The following is a 24,241-nucleotide window of genomic DNA, read 5'->3' as shown; positions in this document are numbered from 1 at the left end:
CGGTCGGGGTGACGGGACAGCCCGGGCCCCTTATCGGGGTAAAGGGACAGCCCGGACCCCCTATTGGGATAAAGGGACAGCCCGGACCCCCTAAAGGGGTGACAGGACAGCCGGGCGGTCGGGGTGACGGGACAGCCCGGACACTATCGCGGGGCTCTCGGGCCGTCAGCACTGAAACTGCCCCTCGGCCGCCGAGCCGACTGGCCGTGGCGGTTCCGTAGGAGGGTTGATCCTGGTAGTGTGCGGGACTGTGAGTCGTTAAGGGGGCAGACGGCTCCCCTGGGAGAGGTAAAGGTCACATTAGAAGAAGGCGGCGCCACCCGGACGGAGGACGAGACCTTCGCCCGTGTTACTCGCTTCGTGGATACCTCGGTCGGAGGCAGGGGGAGTTCCCGTTGGCGGAGGCTGAGACGGAGATTCAGAAAGTTGCTGTCGTTTGCTTCCGGCTGCGCGGCTGAGAAGGGACATCTCCTTTGAAAGCCAGCCCTGGTTGTGTGTAATGCAGCGGGGTTCCCAAAGGAAAGTAGAGGGGGCGGCGGAAAAAGAGGAAGGGTCTCCACGAGATGCATTGACCCAGTGGCCGCAACAATGGGCTCACACAGAAGAACCGTTGTGAAGATGGCGCAGGATGGGTGGTGGTTCGTTCTGTTGTAAATAGATAGGGTCGCTATGGGTCTGAGCCGACTGGGTGGCACTAAACAGTAGGATTCCCAAGGGAGTCCTGGTGGCGTATTGGTTACGTGTTGAGCTGCGAAACGCAGGCTCAGTGGTTGGAAACTACCAACCTTCTGGATTCGAAAAATGAGGCTTTCTACTCCCGCTAGGAGTCACCGTCTTGGAAACCCCTGAGGAGAGTTCTATCCCGTTGGCTCACTGTGAGTCAGAATCCACTCGGTGGCAGTGCACTTGGTTTTGAGGAGGGTTGCCAAACTTTTATCTGGCTAAAAAATCCCAGGGTGAAGGTTGGAGTGAAAGAACAGGTCCAGAACTTCACACATTCAAGGTGCAGGTGAGACACTGAGTCTGTATTTTCAAAAAGCCTGGCAGAAAACTATTTGGGAGTAGGAGGTTGATGTGAGCCCATACTGCATCTCTGTGAATGGAACAGGGAGGTGAGCAGGTCATAGTGCTTTGGGGACTCTAGCTAAGGGTACTGGTAAACGTTTAAGGTGGTGGCTGAGAGAAAGTGGCTATCAGGCCTCCTCCCCACATCCATGTGACTGGGGGATTGTTAACTTGATTCTGTCATGACCTCTTGGGCAGATGACAGCATGTCCTCATTTATGAAAGGAGAGGAATTGCATATCACCTGGGGACTTTGTTAAACATATTCGCCTTGAATTCAGCTCAACTTGACTGAGCCTGAAGACCTGAAGATGAGGCTCAGGGGTAGTTAGAGTGAATAAGCTATCAAATGAGTTACTTGTGTTTGAGAACTTGAGGTGTACAGCTTCCTGAAACCAGACCCATTAAGAAATGGGTCAGAAATTCAGAACACGTGGCCAGAGCCATCCAGCTTTGTTTACTTTTGCAGTTGTGCATGCTTCTGAGCTTGCTCTGGGCTGAGTTTTCATTGACAAAGATGTCACATTAGTTTTACTGTGCTTAAGAGGTGGGTTTTTCAGTAACCAAAGACTGGCATCTAATCCAGGAGCCCTGGCAGCATAGTGGTTATGCATCCGACTGCAAGGTCAGCAGTTCAAAACCACCAGCTGCTCCTTGGGAGAGCGAGGAACCGTCTACTTGTGTCAGTGATTACCGTGGGAAACTCACAGGGCAGTTCTCCTGTGGGGTAGCTTTGAGTCAGCATGGGCCCAATGGCATCCTGGCTGTTTGGTTTGGGCATCTAATAAAATTTGAATGTTAACCTACGTGCTATTAATTTCCTCTGTGACTTTGCGTCCGCCATTTAACTTACTGGTCCCCATACATCCATGCACATCATCTCCTGTACTGCTTTTTATAAAAATATGCTTGTGTCTACCCCAAATCATGTTTCCTGGATGTTGAGGATGAATGTGCTAAGCTGTCAGGGACATTTGATGTAGCTAGCTGATAAAATATGGATATTAATATGAAAATTCACTTTAAAACCGAGCTGTAAGTTGTACGCTGTGTTTCAGAGACCTGAGAGGTGACAGTGGGAGTGTTTGGGGGCCTTAGGCTCTGGGGCACTAATAGAGTAATGTGGCTTAATGTAGACTCTGGCTTTGGAATTTTTTAATACGCACATTCTTGTAAAAGAAAGGGAGGTTAAGTGATATGATTACAAAAGCTGAACATTAACGACGGTGACTTCCATTGAGATCCTGTGATGACAGAAATTGAATTTGCATAGTAGCTCTGGGTTACTACTGAGCCATCTCTTCTGTCTCAAAGGTTATAATCACTTGCTCATAGTCCAAGCTCTGAGATACCTGGCGGCACAACGGCTAGGTGCTCAGCTGCCAGCTGAAAGGTTAGTGGTTTAAATCCACCAGCCACTCCACAGAAGCAAAGACCTAGGAATTTACTTCTGTCAAGATGAAAAAGGACCAGCAATCCTCAACGTTGTCCTGGAGTTGATTCGACTCACAGCCAGGGGTGGCCCCAGTCTGTCTTGCTGGGTTGCTGTGAGTGGAATCCATTGACATAGTCATCCAAGGGCACAGCCCAGACTACAACCCCTCCCCCTGTCCCCCCTTCTTGTTTTTAGAACAGCATTTGGTTGCTTGAGCATCTGGAATGAAATCTTCTGAAAGTCAAGAACAGAAGCCTTTTTAAAAAAAAGCCTTCAGTCAAGATGGAGAACAAAAGACAACGCGCCCGAGTGCAGGGAGCCTGGGCCGGGCCTGTGAAGAGCCAGGCCAGGGCCCCACCCGGTAAGGATCTCTGCGGTGTCTGTTACCACCACCCTCTTTGTCAGCTATAGATGCGGTGGTTTAGACTACACTCCCACTTCAATTGATGTTCAAGGGCTTGTTTAAAACAAGGTCAGTGTTTTGGTTTTTGTGGATCATAATCTAAGGTTGGATCTTAATGTTCTTCATTTTTAGTTCTTACCCTCAAATCCCTCTGTGTGTGTGTGTGTGTGTGTGTGTGTATGTATGTGAAGGTCTTCTGTTCGCTTTACCGACATGCCCTAGTTTATCCCTGGGTGAATTCAATAGAAGGTGATGCAAGGCAACTTTGCCCTGGTTTGAGACTGTTGTCTCTCTTTCTTCAGCTGCCACTGCTAAGAGTCATCTCCACCAGAGGCCGAGTCAGACCTGGAGGACCCAGGAACCTCACCTGTCTGACGGGGAGTTTGTGTTCACAGAGCCCCAGCAGGTAAACTCTTGCTTCTTCTTCAACAGTGACAAGGGTTGACTTTAAAAAGCTCTGTTCACATAGTCAACATTCCACTCAGTAGTGAGTCCATGCTGACTCATAGTGACCCTACAGGACAAGGTAGAACTGCCCCTGTAAGGTTCTGAGACTGCAACTCTTAAAAAAAAAAATTATATCTATATATATTTATCATTTTATTGGGGGCTCATACAACTTTTTTTATCATTTCATTGGGGGCTCGTACAACTCATCACAATCTATGCATACATCCGCTGTGTCAAGCACATTTGTACATCTGTTGCCATCATCATTCTCAAAACATTTGCTTTCTACTGGAGCCTTTGGTATCAGCAACTCATTTTTTTCCCTCCCTCCCCAGCCTCCCTCACGAATCCTTGATACTTTTAAAATTACTATTATTTTACCATGTCTTACACTGACCGATGTCTTCCTTCACCCACTTTTCTGTGGTCCGCCCTCCAGTGACGGAGTTATATGTAGATCATTATAATTGGTTTCCCTTTCTCCCCCACCTTTCCCTTCCCCTCCTGGTATCACTACTCTCATTATTGGTCCTGAGGGTTTATCTGTCCTGGATTTCCTGTGTTTCCAGCTCTGATCTGTACCAGTATATGTCCTCTGGTCTAACTGGCTTTGTAAGGTAGAATTGGGATCATGATAATGGTGGTGAGGAAACATTAAAAAAGTAGAGGACAGTTGTATGTTTCATCGTTGCTCCACTGTGACTTGTCTCCTTCCCACGGCCCTTCTGGACTTTGGGTCTTCACTCCACACTCCCCCTCATTCACGATAATATGATTTTTTGTTCTTTGATGCCTGATCCCTTGAACACCTCATGATCACACAGGCTGGTATGCTTCTTCCATGCGGGCTTTGTTCTTTCTCAGCTAGATGGCCGCTTGTTTATCGAGGCTGCAGCTCTTAATGGGAGTAGAAAGCTCTGTCTTTCTTCCAAGGAGCGGCTTGTGGTTTTGAACTGCCGACCTTGCAGTTAGCAGCCCAATGTATAACAACTACTGCACCAGGGCTCCCTAATATACCACTAGGTGACTGAGTGCATTCACTAATAAATAGGAGAGTGGGGTGCCTTTCACGGTAATGAAATGTGAAGGACCAGTTCCTTAGTATGCCGGAGAATTTCTTGTAACCCGCCCCCAGTCTACGTCATTGTGTATTCGTCCTGCTTTGTAGGCCAGAGGCTGTCCCGGAGGACCATGGACCTCGGCCCTCCGCGCTCTTCCAGCCCTGAAACCATGCTGTCTTCAGTGCTAGCACAGCGGACCTCTCTGGGATTGGGTTGGAATTTTTTACAAAATGCCTGCTGCTTTTTAGCATTTTTTTTTCTGCAAAGAAAGATGCACGGTATCCTTGATGATGTGCCTTTTTTTGTTTTGTTTTACTAATTTTATTGTGATAAAATATCTATCACCCAGCATTTGCCGTTTGAACCTCGGAAGTGTACATCTGTGACATGCGTAGTCATCCCCTCTGCCTGTTTCCAAAGTGTTTCAGCCCGCCAGGGGGAAACTCCTCGGGCAGAAATTCTTCGTTCTCTTCTCCCCTGCACTCGCCTATTCTCGATGGTTCAGATGAGTGAGATCCCACAGTATTTGTCCTCTTGTAGCTGAGTTCTTTCACTCAGCTTCTTGCTTTTAAGTCTCCTCCATGTCAGACCATGTATGGGCTTTGAATATTTTTGTGGCTGAATAATGATCGTGTGTTGATGTACCACATTTCATTGATTCGGTCATCTGTTGAATTGCTTCTACCTTTTGCTTATTACAAATAGTATTGTAATAAGCACCGGTGTACAAGTTTCTGAGTTCCTGTTTTTGTGTCTTTGGGGTGCCTACTGTGAGTAGAATTGCTGGGTCTCATTCTGTGTTCAACATTGTGAGACCCTGGCCACTGTTTTCCAAAGTGCCTGTGCCGTTCATCATTCCCATCAGCAGCGGCTGCAGGTTCCTGTGTCTACAGCCCCAATGCTGGTACCGTCTGTTTCTCTCGTCAGGGCGGTCTTCACTACCACTGGACCCATGCCCGCTCAGAGTAGCCCTGCAGCACAGGGTAAAACTGCCCCTGAGAGTCTTCAAGACGAGAGCTGTTTATGGTAATAGAACAGATCCCGTCCTTCTCCTGTGGAGCAGCTGGGGTTTTCAGACTGCTGCCCCTGCAGTTAGCAGTGCAACTCGTGACCTCTGTGCTACCAGGGCTCCTCAAGAGCCATCTAGGAGAGTGGTAGCCTCTGGTTTCCATTTGCATTGTCCTAATCACCAGTGACATTGAGCTTCTTTGCATGTGGCTCTTGGTCGTTTATAGATCTCCTCTGGAGAAATAGCTATTCAAGCCCATTGTCCATTTTTTCATTGAACTACCGTCTTGTTGAGTTATGGGAGTTGTTTATATATCCTGGATATTGAAATGTTATCAGACAAATGTTTACCACATATTTCCACCCTTTCTGTTGGTTGTCTGTTCACTTTCTGGATGAAGCCCTTGGTGAACCAAAGTCCATTCTGATGCAGCCCTGTTGGTAGTCACTTTTGGTGCCATACCTAAGACGCCAACCGCTTTTTGCTGACGCTTTGCCAAGTGTGATAGCCAAACGTGTGAGGCACATGGTGGCGGTTCTTCTTCTGAGACAGGTGTTTGTTCTTCCGGCAGTCCATGGGACCTTCCTTATTTGCTACCAACACCATCATTCAGATTGATTAATCCTTCCGTCTTCCTTATTCAGTGTCCGACTGTCATGTGCACATGAAGAAATGGAAGCAGTGGACTATGTCATTGGTCTCTTGACCGCTGCTTCCCTGGCACTGACTGTGGATCCAAGCAAGATGGATTCCCTGACAGCTTCAGGCTTCTCTCTGTTCATCATGATGTTGTCTGTTGGTCCAATTGTGAGGATTTTGGTTTTCATGCTGAAGGCTGCAGGCTTCTTGGATTTTCTTAAGTATTGTTTTATCATTTGTACGGTACAAGCCGTTTACCTGCCTGGTTAAGTTTGCTTCTACCTATTTAGTACTTTCAGATGCTATTGTGGTGTAATTATTTGTTCGTTTTCTTGCTATCTTGTTTGCTGTATAGAAGTAGTTGATTTTGGGTTGATCTTAGACCCTGCAGCGTCGCAGAATCCATTGATTCGCTTTAGGAGCTTCCTTGTGGTTTCTTTGAGACTTTTTCTATGTGAGGCCATGTCATCTACAAATAGAAATAGTTTTATTCCACCAGTATGCTGAGCACATCACCTGAGAAGGTGGACTATATGAAGGAGAACTTGGCATCAGGATTGGAGGAAAACTCGTTAACTATCTCTGAAATGCTGGCCGAACCCAATCTTGCTGGCCGAAAGTAAAGAAAGGCTTGAAGCACATGCTGCTGAGTATCAGAGACGGCATGGGTTAACCTCAACATAGGACAAAGATCCTCAGGACTGGACCAATAAGCAACATCATGCTAAATATTCTGAGAAAATATTGAAACTAGCAAGGACTCCCTTGTATTTGGATCCACAACCGATGCTCATGGAATCCGCAGTCAAGAAATCAAAATGACAGTTTGCATTGTCTAGGTCTGTTGCCAAAGGTTGTTGAAAAGCAGAGACGTCACTTTGAGGACTGAGGTGTGCCCGCCCGCCGTGATCTCTCTGACTGCCACATGTGCTGGCACAGACTGGAAAGGGAATAAGAAAGGCAGAAGAACGAGTGACACCTTTGAACTGTGGTGTCGGTGAAAACGACTGACTATACCAGAAGAGCCAACAGATCTACCTGAAAGGAGTACAACCCGAATGCTTCTCAGGAGTGAGGGCAATGGGACTTCAGCTCTACATACCTAGGGCATGCTGTTGTGGACCCGTTAGTGGAGAAGCGTGTCACGCGTGGTAAGGTAAGGGTCGGTGGAAACCAGGAAGACATTCAGTGAGAGGGTGACGCGGCTGCTGCAGCCGTGAGCTCAGACAGCCACGATGGTGAGGGCGGCTCAGGAGGAGCAGGCAGCGTTTTGTTCTGCTGTCCTGAGGGGTGCTCTGCTCGGAACTGACTTCCTGTAAATCAACAGGATTTCCAGAATGGTGTTGACTAGCAATGGTCAAAGCAGGTAACCTCTGATTTCTGTGCTTAGGGGAGAATTTTTCAGTTCTCCATTGGATGGGATGGTCATACATGCTCATTCTGTTGCAGTTCCCTTTTATTCCTAGTTGTCGAGTGTTATTATAATGAACATATTTTGGATTTTATCAAATACCCCTCGATATCAATTGGTTGATTTTCTTATTTTGAACCACCTTTATATTTTCATGTTAGATCTCATTTGCTCACATAATCCTTTCGCGTGTGTTTTGGTTTTTCAATACTTCCCTGAAGGCTTGGGGTCTGTATTCATAAGGAATAAGGAGCCTTGGTGGAACACTGAGCCAGGTGAGTTGGGCTGTTAACCACAGGATCAGCAGTTTGAAACCAACAGTTGCCTTGCAGGAGAAAGATGAGGCGTTCTTCTCCCGTAAAGACTTAGTCTCACACAATGGATGGATGGATGGATTGTGATAAAAGCTGTACGAGCCCCCAATAAAATGATTTATACATATCATCCATATGCATACATATCTGTAACCAGTGGCAGTTCCACTGTCTTATAGGGACTCCATGAGTGTGAACTGACCTGGTGACAGTGAGTTTGGCTTTTAAAAAATGCTTGTTCTCATGAGGGAGGGAGGGGGGAAATGAGGAGCTGATACCAAGGGCTCAAGTAGAAAGAAAATGCTTTGAAGATGATGATGGCAACATATGCACAAATGTGCTTGACACAACGGATGAATGTATGGATTGTGATAAGAGATGTAAGAGCCCCCAATAAAAGTATTTAATAAAAAAATGCTTATTCCCGAAGGTAGCGGTTTGTTGCTTTCTTTGTTATAGAACCTTTATCTGTCTTTGGTGTAAGGGGCATGCTGCCCCAGGATGGGTTAGGAAGAGATTCCTCTTCTAGTTTTCAAAAGAGTCTGAGAAGACTTGGTGTGAGTTCTTTAAGTGCTTGGTGGAATTTACCCCTGAAGCCAGCCTGTTGAGATTTTGTATTTCTTCTCCAGTCTCTCTGTGTAGTTTGTTTAGTCTGTTTTTAATAACCTGGGGACGCCCGGGGAATGGGGAGCTAAAAATCCAGTATCTTGCTGTGGTAACGATTGTGTTAATGATTATCAAAACCTCCTATTATTATTATTTTAAATCTCCTATAAAGAAGGTTTTTCCAGAGCTGCCAGGCAAGCGGATGAGTTCTCCTTGGATCCGTTCTCACTGTTCTCTAGCAAGGGTGCGGCACTCAGAAGGCAAGTAGAATTAGGGGTCTCTGGTAGGGTCAGCTGGGCATAAAAAGATTTTTTAAAAATTTAAAACCGGACCAGAAACAGGAGGATATGGTAACCCGATTCTGGAGGTAAGTCTCCCCAGGAATTCGATATCTTTCCAACAGTGAGGTCTGCCTGTTTCCTTTCAGGTTGTGCGCAGAGCCCCGGAGCCGCGGGTGATTGAGTAAGTAACATACCACTCAAGGCGAAACGGAGATCCTGGATCTTCCCCCAGCCCGGGTTTTCCATCCGAAAAGATAGTGGCTCAATGAGTGTCTACATTTTAGGCTGGGCAGTTCCTATCTCAGCTGTCTATAAACATGGGCTTGGGAGAAGCCTGTCTGCCCCTGCCAATTGGTGCTGTGGAAAATGCACGATCTCCGAACAGTGAACGTCAGCCCTGGTGTAGGTCCCCTGGCCCTGTTTCCCTTGTGTCTGCATGTAGTCAGCGGAAGCATCTCCTGACCTCAGTAAAGCAAGGCCGAGGAGCGTGTTCCCAGAGACACTGAGGTGTGGCTCTATGGGAAGAAGCGTTGCGAGTACTGCTGTACTAGTGTAAGCAGGGTGCAGCAGCAGCGTCTGACTTCCTGGGCCAACTTCTCAAGGAGGAGGGAGATTCACCGTTAGCATCAGCCCCGTGAAGAGGGAGGAGGCACACTTCCCTCACCCATTCCTTATATAAGGTCAGCATTTCCCCAACACCAAAGCCAGATAAAGATACTGCAAGAAACACCAATTACAGACAAATATCCCTTATGAATATAGACCCAAATGCAGCTTCCTGTGAATGGAGGTCAGACGTATCTCGTCTCTCCTACCTTCCTTTCTACCACATTTGATGCAGTCATCCCTCCCGCCTCCATACTACTACTCTTCTGGCCACGGTAATTTGGTGTAGTGGCCATGCAGAACTTCCAGACCATTCTCGTGATTGTGGGTCTGGTCAGGGAAGTGGCAGGCTACCATTCAGGATCAGAAATGATGCAGGATAAAGTTCTTCCATCAAGACAGCCTCTTTTCAGCTGTGCCCACAGGTGGGGCTTTCTTTGACCCTCAGCTCCCTGGCCTGGCCTCTGTTTAGATTAGTGTTGCAAAGCTAGCTCTTTGGCCTGCTAAGTGCCTGGGGCACCCCTCTTCTTCAGGAAGCCACCCCTCATTCACTGTAACCACCATGTGCCACGGGCCAGAAGGACCTTCTCACCCAGGACCTTCTCACCCAGGTGTCCTGGCTCTGCACCATCATGCGCCATCCATCGCTGGTGCGTTAGCTCCTTCTCTGTCTTCTGAGTCTAGGAGGTTCTCGGCAGGGAACCCCTGGCCAAGCACATGCTCCACTCCCAGCTCCCGAGGCTCAGGATTCCCCTGCTCCTCCCTCTGGGGTGGCTCATTTTAAACCTAGGAGGATGGCGGATCTCCCCAATCTCCTCTTTAGGGTTCATAAGCCTTATTTGCATGGTCCCATCTGCACAAGGGTGCTGTGCACCTTATTAGCATCATCAACAAGCTGTTCAGCCCCCTTGGTAGGTCACAAGCACCTTATTTGCCTATTCTTACCCAAACATTTGGTGGGAGTCACATGACCATTGCAAGAGAGGCCACATAAAATCAGTCCAACACACCACAACTAGCAGTGCTTGTAAAAGCTGCTCGAAGTTTGGAAAGCTCACAGTCCGTGTATTAAACCCACATGGTTGTTCCAGAGCAATTTTAACAATGGTCAACACTCCTTTTATACTGAGCTGTGTCTAAAATGTTCTTGTTCAGAACTTGCGAGCAATGCTATCCCTCCTCTTTTTCTGCGCGTCAGTTTCCATCGACTGGGGGAAAATCCTCAGTGGAAGCATGTTGACCAGCCCAGCGTCACGTGCACATCATCGTCCATGAGCCATCCGCTGTGATGGATGGCTGTTTGCGGATTGGCTTGTATATCTTTGAACACATTTTTTTGTTTTCAAACAGTGTTCTTTGAAAGAGGATACTTAGTGTTGTTCCTGCCACTGGCTAGCTGTGTAACCCGTCCTTGGATGATAAGTTATCACCATCTCTCTGGACTTCTGCTTCCTTGCCTGCAAATGTAGGAGTTGGGACTACATAGTAATTGAATGCGCAGTGTACATCTAGTAGTCTTTAATTGTTTCACAAGTACCAGTGTGGCATTGCCTCCATTGGTGGTAAAGAGAATTAAAACCCTTTAGAAGGTACAGGTGGTGTAGTCAAATTGGAAAAGTGGGCAATTGTGAGTTTGTGAGAAATGAGACAGAACCCATTCCTACTTGGCCCTAGTGTTTGTTAAATCTAATGCTAACTGTGCTACTGGGGCGAGTGTCTGAGCCACAGTGCCTCTCTCGCTTCCCCGGTGCCGCCCGTGATCACGATGCACTGGTCTGCCCCAGTCCTCATGGCTTGCTTTCCCGTGCTCTGTAACTAGCGGCGTGGCCTTGGCTCTGTGGACATCATTACGACCTCAGGAGGTGATTTATCTTTCTCTTGAGTTTGTCCTATTTAAGACTTAGTTAAAGGGTCTCTCGAAATAAATTTAACTATATTATTTTTATTCCTCCTACTTAATAGTCAGGGATGATCCCCACATTAAAAGCGAGCCAATTTATAACTGTGACCCCAAATATATATCACATTGAAACATTGTGAACTTTGGGGAAATTTATAGGCAACTCATTTATTTATTTTATATATACTCAAAAACTCCAAATTCACTGCCATCCAGTCAGTTCGGACCCTCAGCGACCTTACAGGACAGGGTAGAAGTGCCCTCTGTGGGTTTCCGAGGCTGTGACTCTTATGGGAGTGGAGACCCACGTCTTTCTCCCGTGAGCTGCTGACCTTGCAGATCTAAGCCCGAGGCATAACCACTGTGCTGCCGGGGCATGCGTGCGTGCGTGCGTGCGTGCGTGCGTGCATGCATGCGGTGTTAGGTGCCAGCAAGTCAGTTCCAACTCCTGCACAACAGTTGTACTATGTACAATTGACTGAGACGGCCTGGTCCTGTGCCATCCGCACAATTGTTCTCATGTTTGGTGAGTGGCCCATCGATGCTGCCGCTGTGGTATCTGCCCGTCTTGTCAATGGTCTTCCTCCTTTTCACTGTCTTGCTACTTCACCAAGCATGGTGTCCTCTTCCAGGGACTGATCTCTCCTGACAACACATCCAGCACCTTAGTCGTGGAAGTAACATCCCCGCTTTTCAACACCTGTTTCTCGATCCGTGCACTGGTTCTGCCTGAGCACAGTGTAGTGTTCTGAGATTCCCGTTCTCCATGAGGCTATCCATAGTCTGTTATGGGCCATGCAGCCGAATGCCTTTCCATAGTCAGCCAAACACAAGTAAGCATCTTTCTGGTATTCTCTGCCTCCAACCAGGATCCAGCTTACATTAGCAATGATATCCTTTTTTCCACGGCCTCTTCTGAATTTGGTCCGAACCTCTGGCAGTTCCCTGCCAATGTACTACTGCAACTGTTGCTGAATAATCTTCAGCAAATTTTTTCTTTCTTTTTAATAAATAATTTTATTGGGGCCTCTTACAGCTCTTATAACAATCCATACATCCATTGTATCGATTACACTTGTACATATGTTGCATCACCCTTTTCAAAACATTGTTTTTGTACTTGAGTCCTTGGTATCAGCTCCTCTTTTTTATCCTCCCGCCTCCACCCTCCCACCTGTGTGACCCCTTGATAAATCATCTATTAATTGTTATTATTTTTGTATTTTACATCATCTGTCTCCCTTCACCCACATTTCTGCTATTCATCCCCCTGGGGGGGGGGGGAGGGGTTTTTCCTTGATCATTGCGGTCATTTCCCCACCTTTTCCCTCTTCTCCCCCGACCTTCCCCCTACCCTCATGGTATCACTGTTCCTGAGGGGTTTATCTGTCGTGGATTCCATGTGTTGAGAGCTCTTACCTGTACCAATGTACAAAATCCTGTCTAGCAGGATTTATAAGGTAGAACTGGGGTCATGATAAATGGGCGGGGGTGGGGGGAAGCATTAAAGAACTGGAGGCATGTTGTATGTTTCCTTGGTGTTATACTGCTCCCTGACTGGATTTTCTCTTCCTTGTGACCCTTCTGTGATGGGATGTCCAGTTGTCTACAGATGGACTTTGGGTCTCCACTCTGACCCCCCTTGTTTACCTCAATATAATTGTTTGGGATCTTCTGATACCTGATCCCCATCGACACCTCCTAGTCACACAGGCTGGTATGCTTCTTCCTTGTGGGCTTTTTTGTTTCCCTGCTAGATGGCTGTTTGTTTAACTTCTAGCCTTTAAGACCCCCGATGCTATATCTTTTAATAGCCAGGCACCAGCAGCTTTCTTCACCACATTTGCTTATGTGCCCACTTTGTCTTCAGTGATCGTCTCAGGAAGGTGAGCATCACGGAATGCCAGGCTATTAGAACAAAGTGTTCTTGCATTGAGGGAGGACTTGGGTAGAGGCCCAAAGTCTGTCTCAGCAAAATTTCACTTGCTTTTGATTTCAATGACATTGTTCGACAGTTTAAGCCTTCTGTTGGGTCACTGTTGTTTGGAATGAGCACAAATATGAATACCTTCCAGTCAGTTGGCCATATAGCTGTCTTCCAAATTTCCTGGCATGGACTAGTGAGTGATTCCAGAGCTTCATCAGCTCCTTGAAACATTTCCATTGCTATTCCATCAGTTCCTGGAGCCTTGTTTTTGGCTGATGCTTTCGGTGCAGCTTGAACTCCTTCCTTCAGCACTCTTAGTTCTTGCTCACACGCTACCTCCCGAAATGGTTGAATGTCAACTCGTGCTTTTTGGTACAGTGACTCCGTATTCTTTCCATCTCCTCTTGATGCTTCCAGTGTATACATTAATATGTGGTACATATTTATGGCAGTATATTCCGCCACTTTCCTCACAGAGACATATCTCCCGCAGAGGCTACACATATCTGCCCTAACCAAGGCAGTGTGAAAGGGGTCACTTGTCTAGTTCTCGGGACTGCTCTGCTCAGGTCTCGACACCGTGGTCTTGGCGACACCCATGTCCAGTTTGTCTCCTTGTTCTCATCAGGGGCCTAACCCCGCTGCTCAGGACCCACAGTTCCTCAGATCTGATGACCTCCAGTCGGCTTTCATTGCTTGTCTATTAGGTGCTGGGTACTGGCAAACAGAATAATAACCAAAACAGAAAAAAGCCAAACTCACTGCCATTGCGTCAATACTGACTCATAGTGACCTTAGCAGTGCAGTGCTTGTGCATTGGGCTGCGATCCACCAGGTTGGCTGGCAGTTGGAAACCACTAGCAGCTTCTTGGCTGAAAGGGGCTTTCTACTCTCATAGCCAGTTACAGTCTCGGGAACTCACAGGGCCCGTTCTACCCTCTCCTACAGGGTCACTGTGACTCAAGTCCACAGCCTACTAGTAGATGTCAGTAGATACATTGTGAAACAGTAGGCCCACTGGTGGCACGCGGGGGCAAGGTGATTGCCAGTCTTTCATCACATTAAAGGTCAGGCAAGACTGAGAGAAGGTCATGCTGAGGTTTTGAGGTCTGCATGAGTTTTCTACTAGGTCAAAGTTGGGAATACTGGGTAGCAGGAAGGCATTCCAGCACGTGGGAAGCCGTGGCAGTGTGTGCAGTGTGTGCAGTTAGAGCCCTGGTGCCATTTGTGGAAGATGCCATGCAGCCTATAGTTGCTGGAGGAGAGAATTGGTAGAAACTGTCGGGAGATAGAGCTGGACCACCAGGACCTAGAATACAGCACTCTGGGTTTGATGGGGAGCCATCAAAGTACTTTAGCCCAATGTGGAACCTCACTGGACACGTGTGAAAACAGTGGAAGTCAAGAGCCCTGAGATTTATTTACTGTTTGTTAAATTCACCCTTCATCCCACAGTCTCCAACACGGTGCTCTGCCTGTTCCCCCTGTACGCAATGGGTTTCTGGATCATACCAAACCAAGTTGTGGACAATGTAGAAAAGGGCAGCGTTCATTTATACCATTCCACATCTCCGTGGTCAGGGTTCTGTTCGCATGGCTTCTTACCATTACGTCACGATGGAAGTGCTCGCTCTGCTCAGTCTGCTCCATCATAGCAGCTCAGTTAAGTTGAGCTAGAATTTTGGAAACTCAGAAGGACAAAAGGATACATTGCTTTACATCGCACAAACACGTCTGTGTTAGTCTGGGTACTTTAGAGAAACTAATTCACAGAAACTCATGTATAAGAGAGTTTTATATAAAGGTTAAGTGTGCATCAAGAAAACATCCCAACCCAGTGCTGCCCAAGCCCACAAATCCAACGTTAACCCATTAACCTATATGTCCAACACCAAACCACAAAGTCCTCCTCCATCTCACAAAACACACGCAATGATGCTGACTGCAGGAGGAAAGCCGAGTCAGTGAACATGTAAGCATCTCAGCAGTGGCAGGGGTCTCCACACAGCTGCTCCAGCACCCAGGGCTGCATCAGGATAGGTCCATGAGGCTTCTCCTCACGGATGTCTTGCAGGAAGTGAGCCTTGCCAGCTGAAGCAGGGAAAGGGCTAAGGCAGCTACACCCTGGTCCGATCATCAGAAAGCAAGAGACCCGAGAACTAGAAAGGCAAGGCTTACTGAGCCATTTATCACTCCACCTTTCAATTAACCCCACATGTGTTTCTCGGCTAGGTTGATACAATAAACTAACTCAACGTCCGTTTCTTTTGTTTCCTTAGCAAGGAGGGTGTGCATGAAATCAGCTTCGCCCCCACCGGCGTATCCAGGTGAGTGACTCCTGAGCAGACAGTGACTGCATCCTTTACCCACTAAGGCCCAGCGCCCAAATGTTTCGCTTCCTTAGTTCAAGTAGATAACTTCTGCCCCCTGAATTGTTGGGCAGCAAGAATTTGGTAAGAATTCCTTTATGTGTGGCATTTTCAGCTTCCGAACATTTCCTCCGTCCCTCTGTCAGGTGGAGTAACTAGTACTTCCCCCGTCTATCAGATGAGTGCTTGAGAACTGAAGAGATCGAGCCCTTTGTCCGAGGGCCAAATAGTCTATGAGCAGAGTGGGGTCCAGGCACAATTTCTACACTGTGGGCCTTTTTTGCTGTATCCCGGTGGATTTCTAGAAAAGGAAGGACAATACCAAGGATGTATTTGGGATTAGCCATGGTTTTAAGAACATTTTGAAAGCTTGCCTTAACACACAAATATACTAATTGTCACTCTGAGTCATTTAAAACAAATGTACCAGACCTTTCATATCATCTAACAGCCTAACTCTGGTTCCACCAGACTTGAGAACCTGTCATTAGTCGTTGGTGCTGTTCAGAATCCTTCTCGGAACCTTCCTGTTGGAGCCAGCCTACCAGTCCTCCGAGAACCTCAGGGGTTGTTGTAGTGGTCTCATCCCACTGTTATCCAGTCTGCGTGCCAAATGACTCTCAGAAAACCAAATGCACCATCAAAGCGTGAGGGTTTGCCACCATCAGGGCGGCTCAAGAGAATGTCCCATCGGGTCCCACAGCCCTTCTTATGGTGATCCCAAACCAGTCGGAGCTAATTTGGCATTGTTGAGATAAGCATGTTCTGGATGATGGAAAGAACCACCCTTATTCTGATACAGTCATCGAATGATCGACAGCTTTCCCTGGAATCCGCAGGGTCTCAGGAGACTGCAGTGTTAAAATCACCTGGGGATGGGGGTGGGGGTCAGGTGCTCGTTATTTTATTTCCTTCTCACAGTAACCCAGTAAGGTGGGGATCATCTTCATGTTCCTGGTGAGAAAGCCGAGGCTCCGAGAAGTAACTTGTCCAAGGTCCCAGAGCTGAGCCGAGCTGAGCAGCATCGGCACGACGATCCCTTGATTAGCTTCACAACAGAAAAGCCGTCTCGATGCCTTTCATCCTCCTCTGCTTGTCTGATTTCTCTTAACATGAAAGGGGCGAATTTCCCATCAGGAGCATGGTGACCTGGGGGATGAGAATAGGCTTGCTTGTCATGGGAAATGTGGTCTGCTGGTCTCATGGACCCACAAAGGAAGCATTCAAGTGAACGTGGTGCTCTAACAGAGTCGACCCTATCTGTTCCTTGGTTCACAATGGCTCTTTCTGTCTCAAAGGGTGTGTTTGTATCCTGGCTTTGTGGACCTGAAAGAAGCAGACTGGATACTGCAGCAGCTTTGTCAGGATGTTCCCTGGAAACAGAGGACCGGCATCCGAGAGGGTGAGTATGTCTCTGGGACAGTGGGTTATTGCCTGCCCCTCCCCCCCTGCCCCACAGCATTTTTCTCACCGCAACTGGTCTTAAGCAGAAGTGTCAAACCCAGCGAGGCCCTGAGGCTGAGTAGGGGATCCAGGCAGAGCCAGCAGGTGGACAGGGCAGGGATCAGAGTGAACATGGAAGGAATCGGGTGCTGGAGGTGGCCGTCAGGGATTCAAAAAAAGCTTGGTTTGGTCGAGTGGTGGTTGACGTTTCTCTGTCTCAGTTTGCTGCTTTTATTAGTTCCAATGGTGCCAACTTGGCTTCCTTCATAGGAAGCTGGGGCGCCTTCATGTGTCTGATGCTGCGTGCCCTATGTTTGGTTGCTCTCCTTCTGAGGGGTCTTTGGTTCTCACTTTACCTTCGCCGGGACATGCTAGTCTCTGTAGCATCAAAGTCTGCATGCTCCTGGCCGTGTAAGGATGGTGACACAACACGGCTTTTACCTGACTTGGCAGCTGCTCCTCTGTGGGCATCCACAGCAGTTATACCAGAGATGGCCACTGGAGGGCGGCTGTGTGCCAGCATAGAATTCTCCGGCTCAGGAGTGAACTGGAATTTTCTGTGAAGAAAGAGGCTTCATTTCTGTGACTCTGACATTAGTCCAGGAGACCGCTTGGGTAGGGCACCTTTCTCCCGATAATTTCCACAATAGGAATTTTTTGTGGTGGCTCATTTTTAGCAAATTCCAGTTAGGTAGCTCTTTCTGTGAGGTGCCATGGAGTCTGTACAATAGAACTAATGAACAGATTACGTAGTATGCGGTAGTTGTGATCATTCAATCAGATCATGCGCGGTAACCTCCTAACAGAACACCTGTTTCGCCCGGATCCTTCAGTGCTTGTTAGCCACCCTGACTAGTTGCTCTCGTGGTAGATGCTGACATCCACTGTGGGAGAATCAGCCCACCTAGATAAGTCTGGATGCCAAAGGCCGAAGTCAGCTAGATGCTATAGTTGGCCAGAGCTTTTTTCTTCATTTGAAATCAAAAGTGGTGGTACAGCATTGGACCACAAGGGTGAGCAGTTTGTCTGGTTTCTAGGCCTGGACATTGTGCCACTAATTCCTGCATGCGACATTAGACACCCAGTCACCTGCTGCTTTGGAACCTTCCCTCACTGGACCCTGCTGTGCCCGGGGTGACTCCTTCTCCTTTGCTTATGTCATTAGCGATGCCAACAAGCCACGCAAGTCTCCTCGCAGTCTTACCCAAGGCTTTCTCTGCCCCAGCGCTTCTCTTGTCTTTTCGTCCTCTGGGCTCTCGCCCATTCTGCTCCTCAAACCCCAGGTTCTTCGTGAAGGCAGAGCCCATTGTGAGCTTCCTTTGCCTTTCTGGTGACTTCTTGCATGCTGTGAGGCACAACGTTGAGACTCAGTAGGTCCTCCGTAACTAGCATTTCATTTCAAAGGCCCTGTATTTTCTTTCTCAGATATAACTTATCAGCAACCAAGACTTACCGCCTGGTATGGAGAACTTCCTTACACTTACTCAAGAGTCACTATGGAACCCAATCCTCACGTATGTTGCGATATTCTCCCTGGGCATGGTTTTATAGACTCTCTGTTCTGAATGTGGAGTGGTATAAAGATAATTGTCAATTACCTAGCAGAGGTGCATGCTGGTTGCTAGTTCAGAAGGTCCTCTGGAGCAACACAGAGATCCTTGTGCTTGTTAATCCTGTACATGCTTTTAATCTATAGATGGGCCCAGAAGATGACAAACAACTGTAAGCAGAGGCATCAGAAACCGAGTGTAAGATTTCAGAAAGGAAACATTTTAAAAACCATTATTTCCCCTAATCTTCCCTGCTACCAAGCTTCTCTGGCCGGTAGCCCTGTGTGCGCGCACCTGATGCACATTGGCGGTGGGGCCAGGGCACTTCGACGGCTCACTTTGATGAAGTCACAGTGTCTCTTTCCACTCCTCGGCTCTTTTGCCATTTGTGGGGACACAGGGAACGGTTGTTTTCTGTTGACTTCTGTATTCATTCTATGGCTGAAGCTCACAGATTTCCAGCTTATCCTTGCTTGGGTCTGTTTCTATTGCGTCTTTTGTTTTTGAAATTTTCCATGACACCAGCCTGGGATAGTCTAGAATATAAATTAAGCTTTCCAGAGGATGGAGTCAAGGTCCAAGAAATAGCTCCCTGTTTAGTCCTTGGAATCTTGCCTCTGGCAAAGAATGCTAAGCCTTATTAAAAGGAACTTTGAAGAAAATGGAGTTTGCTTAGGGCTGCAGGTTGGAAGGTACTCAAAATGAGAAGAAACAGCTGCAAACACCCATCAGTAATCAGAACGTGGAATGTTTGAAGTATGACTCTAGGAAATTTGGACCTCGTCAAAAATAAATGGCACGGATGGAGGCAGATCCCCTAGGCCAGTGGTTCTCCACCTTTCTCACGCCGCGACCCTTTCATACAGTTCCTCATGTGGTGGTGACCCCCAACCATAACATTATTGTCGTTGCTACTTCATCACTGTCATTTTGCTACAGTTATGAATCGGGCGACCCCTGTGAAAGGGTCATTCAACCCCAAAGGGGTTGTGACCCACAGGTTGAGAACCGCTGGCCTAGGCCTTCACTGGAGTGGATGGATATTGGTCATTTTGCTGAGATAGTCAGACAGTCGGCTCTGCTGAGAAAGACACACTGAAAAGGACCGACAGCACACTCACTGTCAAAGAGGACATATTAAGATCGGTCCTGAGTCCAGTCCAGTCAATGATACGATAATATCCATACCTCTACAGGGAACACTACCACTTGTCTGCCACTTTGTTATACTGCAGTGGCTTATGTGATGCTATGGAAACTCTGTCCCTGGTATTTCACATACCAGCAGGGTCACCCCCGGTGAACCTGGCTCCTTGGAGCTTCCAGTCTAAGAACAAACTAGGAAGAAGAAGTAGGCCATCCACTCTGAGAGGATTAGCCCCTGACAACGTTATGACGAGCAGCGGAACGTCGTAAATAGATGTTTACCTGTGTTTTATTGGCTGTGCAAACTCATTGGACTGAGGATCATGGCATACTATGGATGGCACTGAGAAGAATGGGAATCCCAGGACCCTTTGTTGTCGTGCTCATGCAGAAACTCTGCAGAGACCAAGAGGCTGTCTCAGGAACAGAACAAGGGGACACTGCGTGGTTGAAACGCAGGAAAGCGGTGCGTCGGGGTTGGATCCTCTCACCACACTATTCAAGCTTTATACCGAGCAAATAGCTCAAGAAGCTGGACTGAGTGAGGAAGAACTGGCATCGGCCTATTGACGACAAAGAAGGAGAACTTAATGCCTTTGCTGATGAAACCAAAGACTGCAGTCTTCCGTAGGGTTATCTCCCTGCCGTGGAGTCCCTTCCCACTAGCCGCCCTCTGGGACAGGAGCGAGCTGCCCCTGTGGGTTTCTGAGACTGTCTCTCTTGACAGGAGCAGAAGAGCCTCCTCTGCCCCCTGCCAATAGGGGCTCTCACTCAGTGTAAAGAGAACCAGAGTGCTCACAACTGGACCAATAGACCACATCATCATAAACCTAGAGAAGAAAAGATTGAAGTTGTCAAGGAATTCATTTTGCTCGGATCCACAATCAGTGCTCATGGAAGCAGCAGTCAAGCCGTTGAATGTGTACTGCATTGGACCAGTCTGGTGCACAAGACCTTTTGAAAGGGTTGAAAGGCAAGCCTTGACGCAAGCCATTGATGTGTTCAACCGCCTCCCATACAGGTAAGAGCTGGACACTGAATCAGGAAGCCTGGAGAAGAAAGGATGCATTTGAATGACGGTGCTGGCATAGAACATTGAAAATACTGTGGAGTGCCAGAAGAGTAAACAGATCTCTCTTGGAACGCTCCTCAGAAGCAAGACATGTTTTCAAGAGAGACCAGCCCTTGGAAAAGGGCATCATGCTTGGTAATGGAGAGGGGCAGTGAAATAGGGGATGGAGGAGATGGATTGACACTGGTAAAGATGGCACAGACCCGGCCAGTGTTTCATGCTGCTCTTCATTGGGTCACCAGGAGTAGGAACTGATTTGGCAGTATGTAACCAAAATAACAAGTGGCATAGTGTGTTAGGAGGTGAGGTTTTCACGACAAGGGCTGCAGTTCAAACCCATCAGCAGTACCTCAGGAGAAAGAAGAGGCTCTCTACGTTTGTAAAGACTGACAGTCATGGAGACCCTTAGGGGCAGTTCTGTCCATCGGGTCGCTGCGAGTCCGAATGGACTCAGTGGATATAAGTTTGTTTCTCTTTTTAATTATGAAAGCTTTAATTGAATAAGAAGACATAACCATAATTCGTATATGGGTACCAAATGGAAGACTATCAAACTTACAGAGATAAATAGATCATAATCTAGGAGACTGGCTTCATACATCATTTTCTTTTTCTTTTTTCTAACCGTTTTAGTGGGGACTCTTAGCACCTCTTATTATAACATTCCCTGTATCAATGGCATCAAGCATATTTGTACATCTGTTGCCCTCATCCTTTTTTAAACATTTCCTTTCTGTTTGAGCCCTGGGTATCAGCTCCTCTTTTTTCCTTCCTACCCCCGTCCTCCACCCTCATGACCCTCTGATAAATTATAAATTATTATTATTTCATATCTTACACCGACCGCTGTCCCCCCTCCCCCACGTTTCTGTTGTTCGTCCCTGGGGGGAGGGTTGTGCGTCGATCATTGTGATCAGTTCACCCTTCCTCAGCAGTGAGTTTTTGAGATTCAAATGTATGCATCACACACCAAGGCCAACGATGAAGAAATGACAAGTTTTGTTACCCACCTTTTGAGTGGTTTTAAAAGTGATTCAACATATAATCAAAATGCTTTGATACTTGTGCTTGCAATGAGAAATTAGAAACCAAGAAGGATCAGCGGTTGGAAAATATGGCCTTTGTGATAGAAACAATCACGAGATTGGGTTTTGCAAGACCGATGACTTTGCAAAGGTCTTTTTTTCAATGCATTAGTGGCAACTAAACAGTGAACCTCCCTGGACGGAATACACAGGATTCAGGCAGACGACATCTGTGAAGAGAGAGGATGGGAATGCTCGTTATCACCGGTCAGAACATGGCCAGGGTCAGCGCCGGAACAGGTTGTCCGTTGTTCATGTGCCAGTTCATACTGAAGCTGAAGAAAATGAAACCAGTCATAAGAACCAAAATACGACCTCGAGTGTCTACCAGCTGAGCTTAGAGACCGTCCCAAGGATAGTTTTGGTGCACTGCACGTCAGTGACCGGAGACCGGCACGCTGTGGACGACATCAAAGACGTCATCCACGAGGAAGCCACAAGGCCACGAAGAAGACAAGACTGCGGTGGGTGGGAGAGGCAGCTCTGAAGCTTGCTCTGGAACATCGCCTGTCCAAAGTGAAAGGGGAAGTGAGTAAACACGGAACAGAAGCTGTTACAGGGCAGCTCCAGGAGACAAGGGGCAGGGCCGTACGATAATGAGATGCGCAAAGATCTCGGACTTGAAAACCAAACGGGAAGAACACGCTCGGCAATGCCCGAGGTGCAAGAACGGAAGACGAAAGCCATCCGTTGTACTATGGAAGGTTCTGGAATCCTCCAAAGAAGAGCAGGAGGGTGGACACAGAGTCAGAAGAAAGAGTTGATATTCAACTGTTCCAGCAGGTACCGTGGTTCCGAAGGAAGATGTTCAACTGCGCAGAAGGCATGGGTGCCAGAGCTCCAGGACTTGCCAGAACACCAATTGAACTGTTTCAACGAACACATGCAATGCTGGAAGCTCTTACTCATCCCTGCCTGGAAACTCAGGAGACGCCCACCTGGCCCACGGACGACTGGAAGAGATCCCTATGTGTGCCCATTCCAAAGAAAGATGACCTAATAGATTGTGGAATTTTAAGAAGACAATCCCATGGATATTCCATACCAGTAACGTTTTGGTGAGGATATTGAAGCATGTCGGTTACAGTAGCACACCAACAGGGACCTGCCAGAAATGCAAGGCCGAATCGGAGAGGATGGGTAATCCCTGTGAGACCAGAGGAGGTGTGCTGTGAGCAGAGAACACCAGAAAGATGTTGACCTGTGTTTCGTTGACTCTGCTCTGTAGAGCATAACAAATTATGGATGACATTGTAAGAAATGGAAATCCCAAATACGTTATTGTGCTTATTCAGAACCTGTACCCAGACCAAGAGTCTTTCTCCTGGAAAGAGAACCGGGAGTGTTGTTTGGTTTGCAGTTGGGTCAGGTGTGTATCAGGATGGTACCCGTTCCCCATACTGATCCAAGCTTTGTGCTGAGCTCCTCACTGTAGAGGAGCCTGGCCTCAGGGTGGGAGGAAGGCTCATCACCAACTTGCGATGGGCCGATGCTACAACCTTGCTTGCCCTAAGTGGAAGAGAATTGAAGCTCTCAGTGAGGAAAGTCCGGGCTTTCACTAGGACATTTTGCTCAAGGTGGGATAGAAACTAAGTCCGTGAGCAGTCAATGAAAAATTTTGAGCCAAATAAAATTGTTCTCATTGGGCTCCCTTAATAGCAAACCCCAGGGGCTTGTTGGGACAAATGATGGCATATGTAGATCACAGCTTATTGTGAAGCCATTAACATGCTGTCTAAGAGCATCACATGACAAAGCAGCTAATAATTTATAATTACATCAAACAAAGTATCCACATAATTAGTTTAGCATGATAGAAAAAGTTCTCTGCATATACTAGCCTCAGATAGAGTTCGGAAACTCAGAGACTGGGTGGCAGAATGAACACCTCTTGGAGTAGTCGTCTTATGGAGCCACGGTGGTGCCGTGGTTACACACGTGGCTGCTGCCCCCAGTGGGAGAGATGGAGCTTTTGACCCAGTAAAGAGTTACAGTCTTGGAAACTCACAGGGGCAGCTCTGCCCTGTGCTGTAGGGCTGCTGTGAGTTGGCACCAACTCGGTGGCAGTGAGTGAATTGCTGACAGACTGGTGATTGGAGCCCACTAGCAGTTCCACAGGAGAGAGAGTTGGCTATTGGCTCCCATTTGGATGAAAAGCCAAAGAAAAACCCAACTCACTGCATGTTTTAAAAAGGGACTCACGTGTGTGTATTGAGGGACTTACATGTGTGTTTACTTTTTAAATTGAAGTAATGCCTCAAGCTTAATCTTAGGTTTTTAAATTTCTTTCAGTTCTTGCTCAAATGAAGTTATATTTGAACACAATTGATAACAGAGAAAAGCAGGACAGTTGAGCAGAGTCCCACCAACTTGCCCCCCTTTTCTCACCGTAGCCCCAGAGGCACCTCTTTGGTTTTTTTAAATCATTTTATTAGGGGCTCATACAACTCTTATCACAATCCATACATA

The 24,241-nt window shown here is 47.4% G+C and overlaps 1 protein-coding gene across 1 annotated transcript in view; it reads left to right on the top strand.

Annotated features, from left to right (window-relative positions):
• The first annotated feature begins 684 nt into the window (after positions 1–684).
• ALKBH3 (alkB homolog 3, alpha-ketoglutarate dependent dioxygenase) overlaps positions 685–24,241 on the top strand; it is a 60,602-nt gene continuing 37,045 nt past the window's right edge. Inside the window, exons 1-7 of the mRNA XM_030885811.2 lie at positions 685–1,009; positions 2,696–2,861; positions 3,206–3,309; positions 8,821–8,855; positions 15,387–15,434; positions 16,775–16,878; positions 18,345–18,433. Of these exons, the coding sequence (XP_030741671.1) occupies positions 2,783–2,861; positions 3,206–3,309; positions 8,821–8,855; positions 15,387–15,434; positions 16,775–16,878; positions 18,345–18,433 (459 nt within the window). The 5' untranslated portion in view covers positions 685–1,009; positions 2,696–2,782. The remainder of the gene's footprint in view (positions 1,010–2,695; positions 2,862–3,205; positions 3,310–8,820; positions 8,856–15,386; positions 15,435–16,774; positions 16,879–18,344; positions 18,434–24,241) is intronic.

Source organism: Echinops telfairi, unplaced genomic scaffold (assembly GCF_000313985.2).
Source record: "Echinops telfairi isolate 266 unplaced genomic scaffold, ASM31398v2 ScPeMD7_60;HRSCAF=208, whole genome shotgun sequence".
NCBI lineage: Eukaryota > Metazoa > Chordata > Mammalia > Afrosoricida > Tenrecidae > Echinops > Echinops telfairi.
Note: the sequence above shows the minus strand (reverse complement) of the source record. Positions and strands in the feature narration are given on the sequence as shown.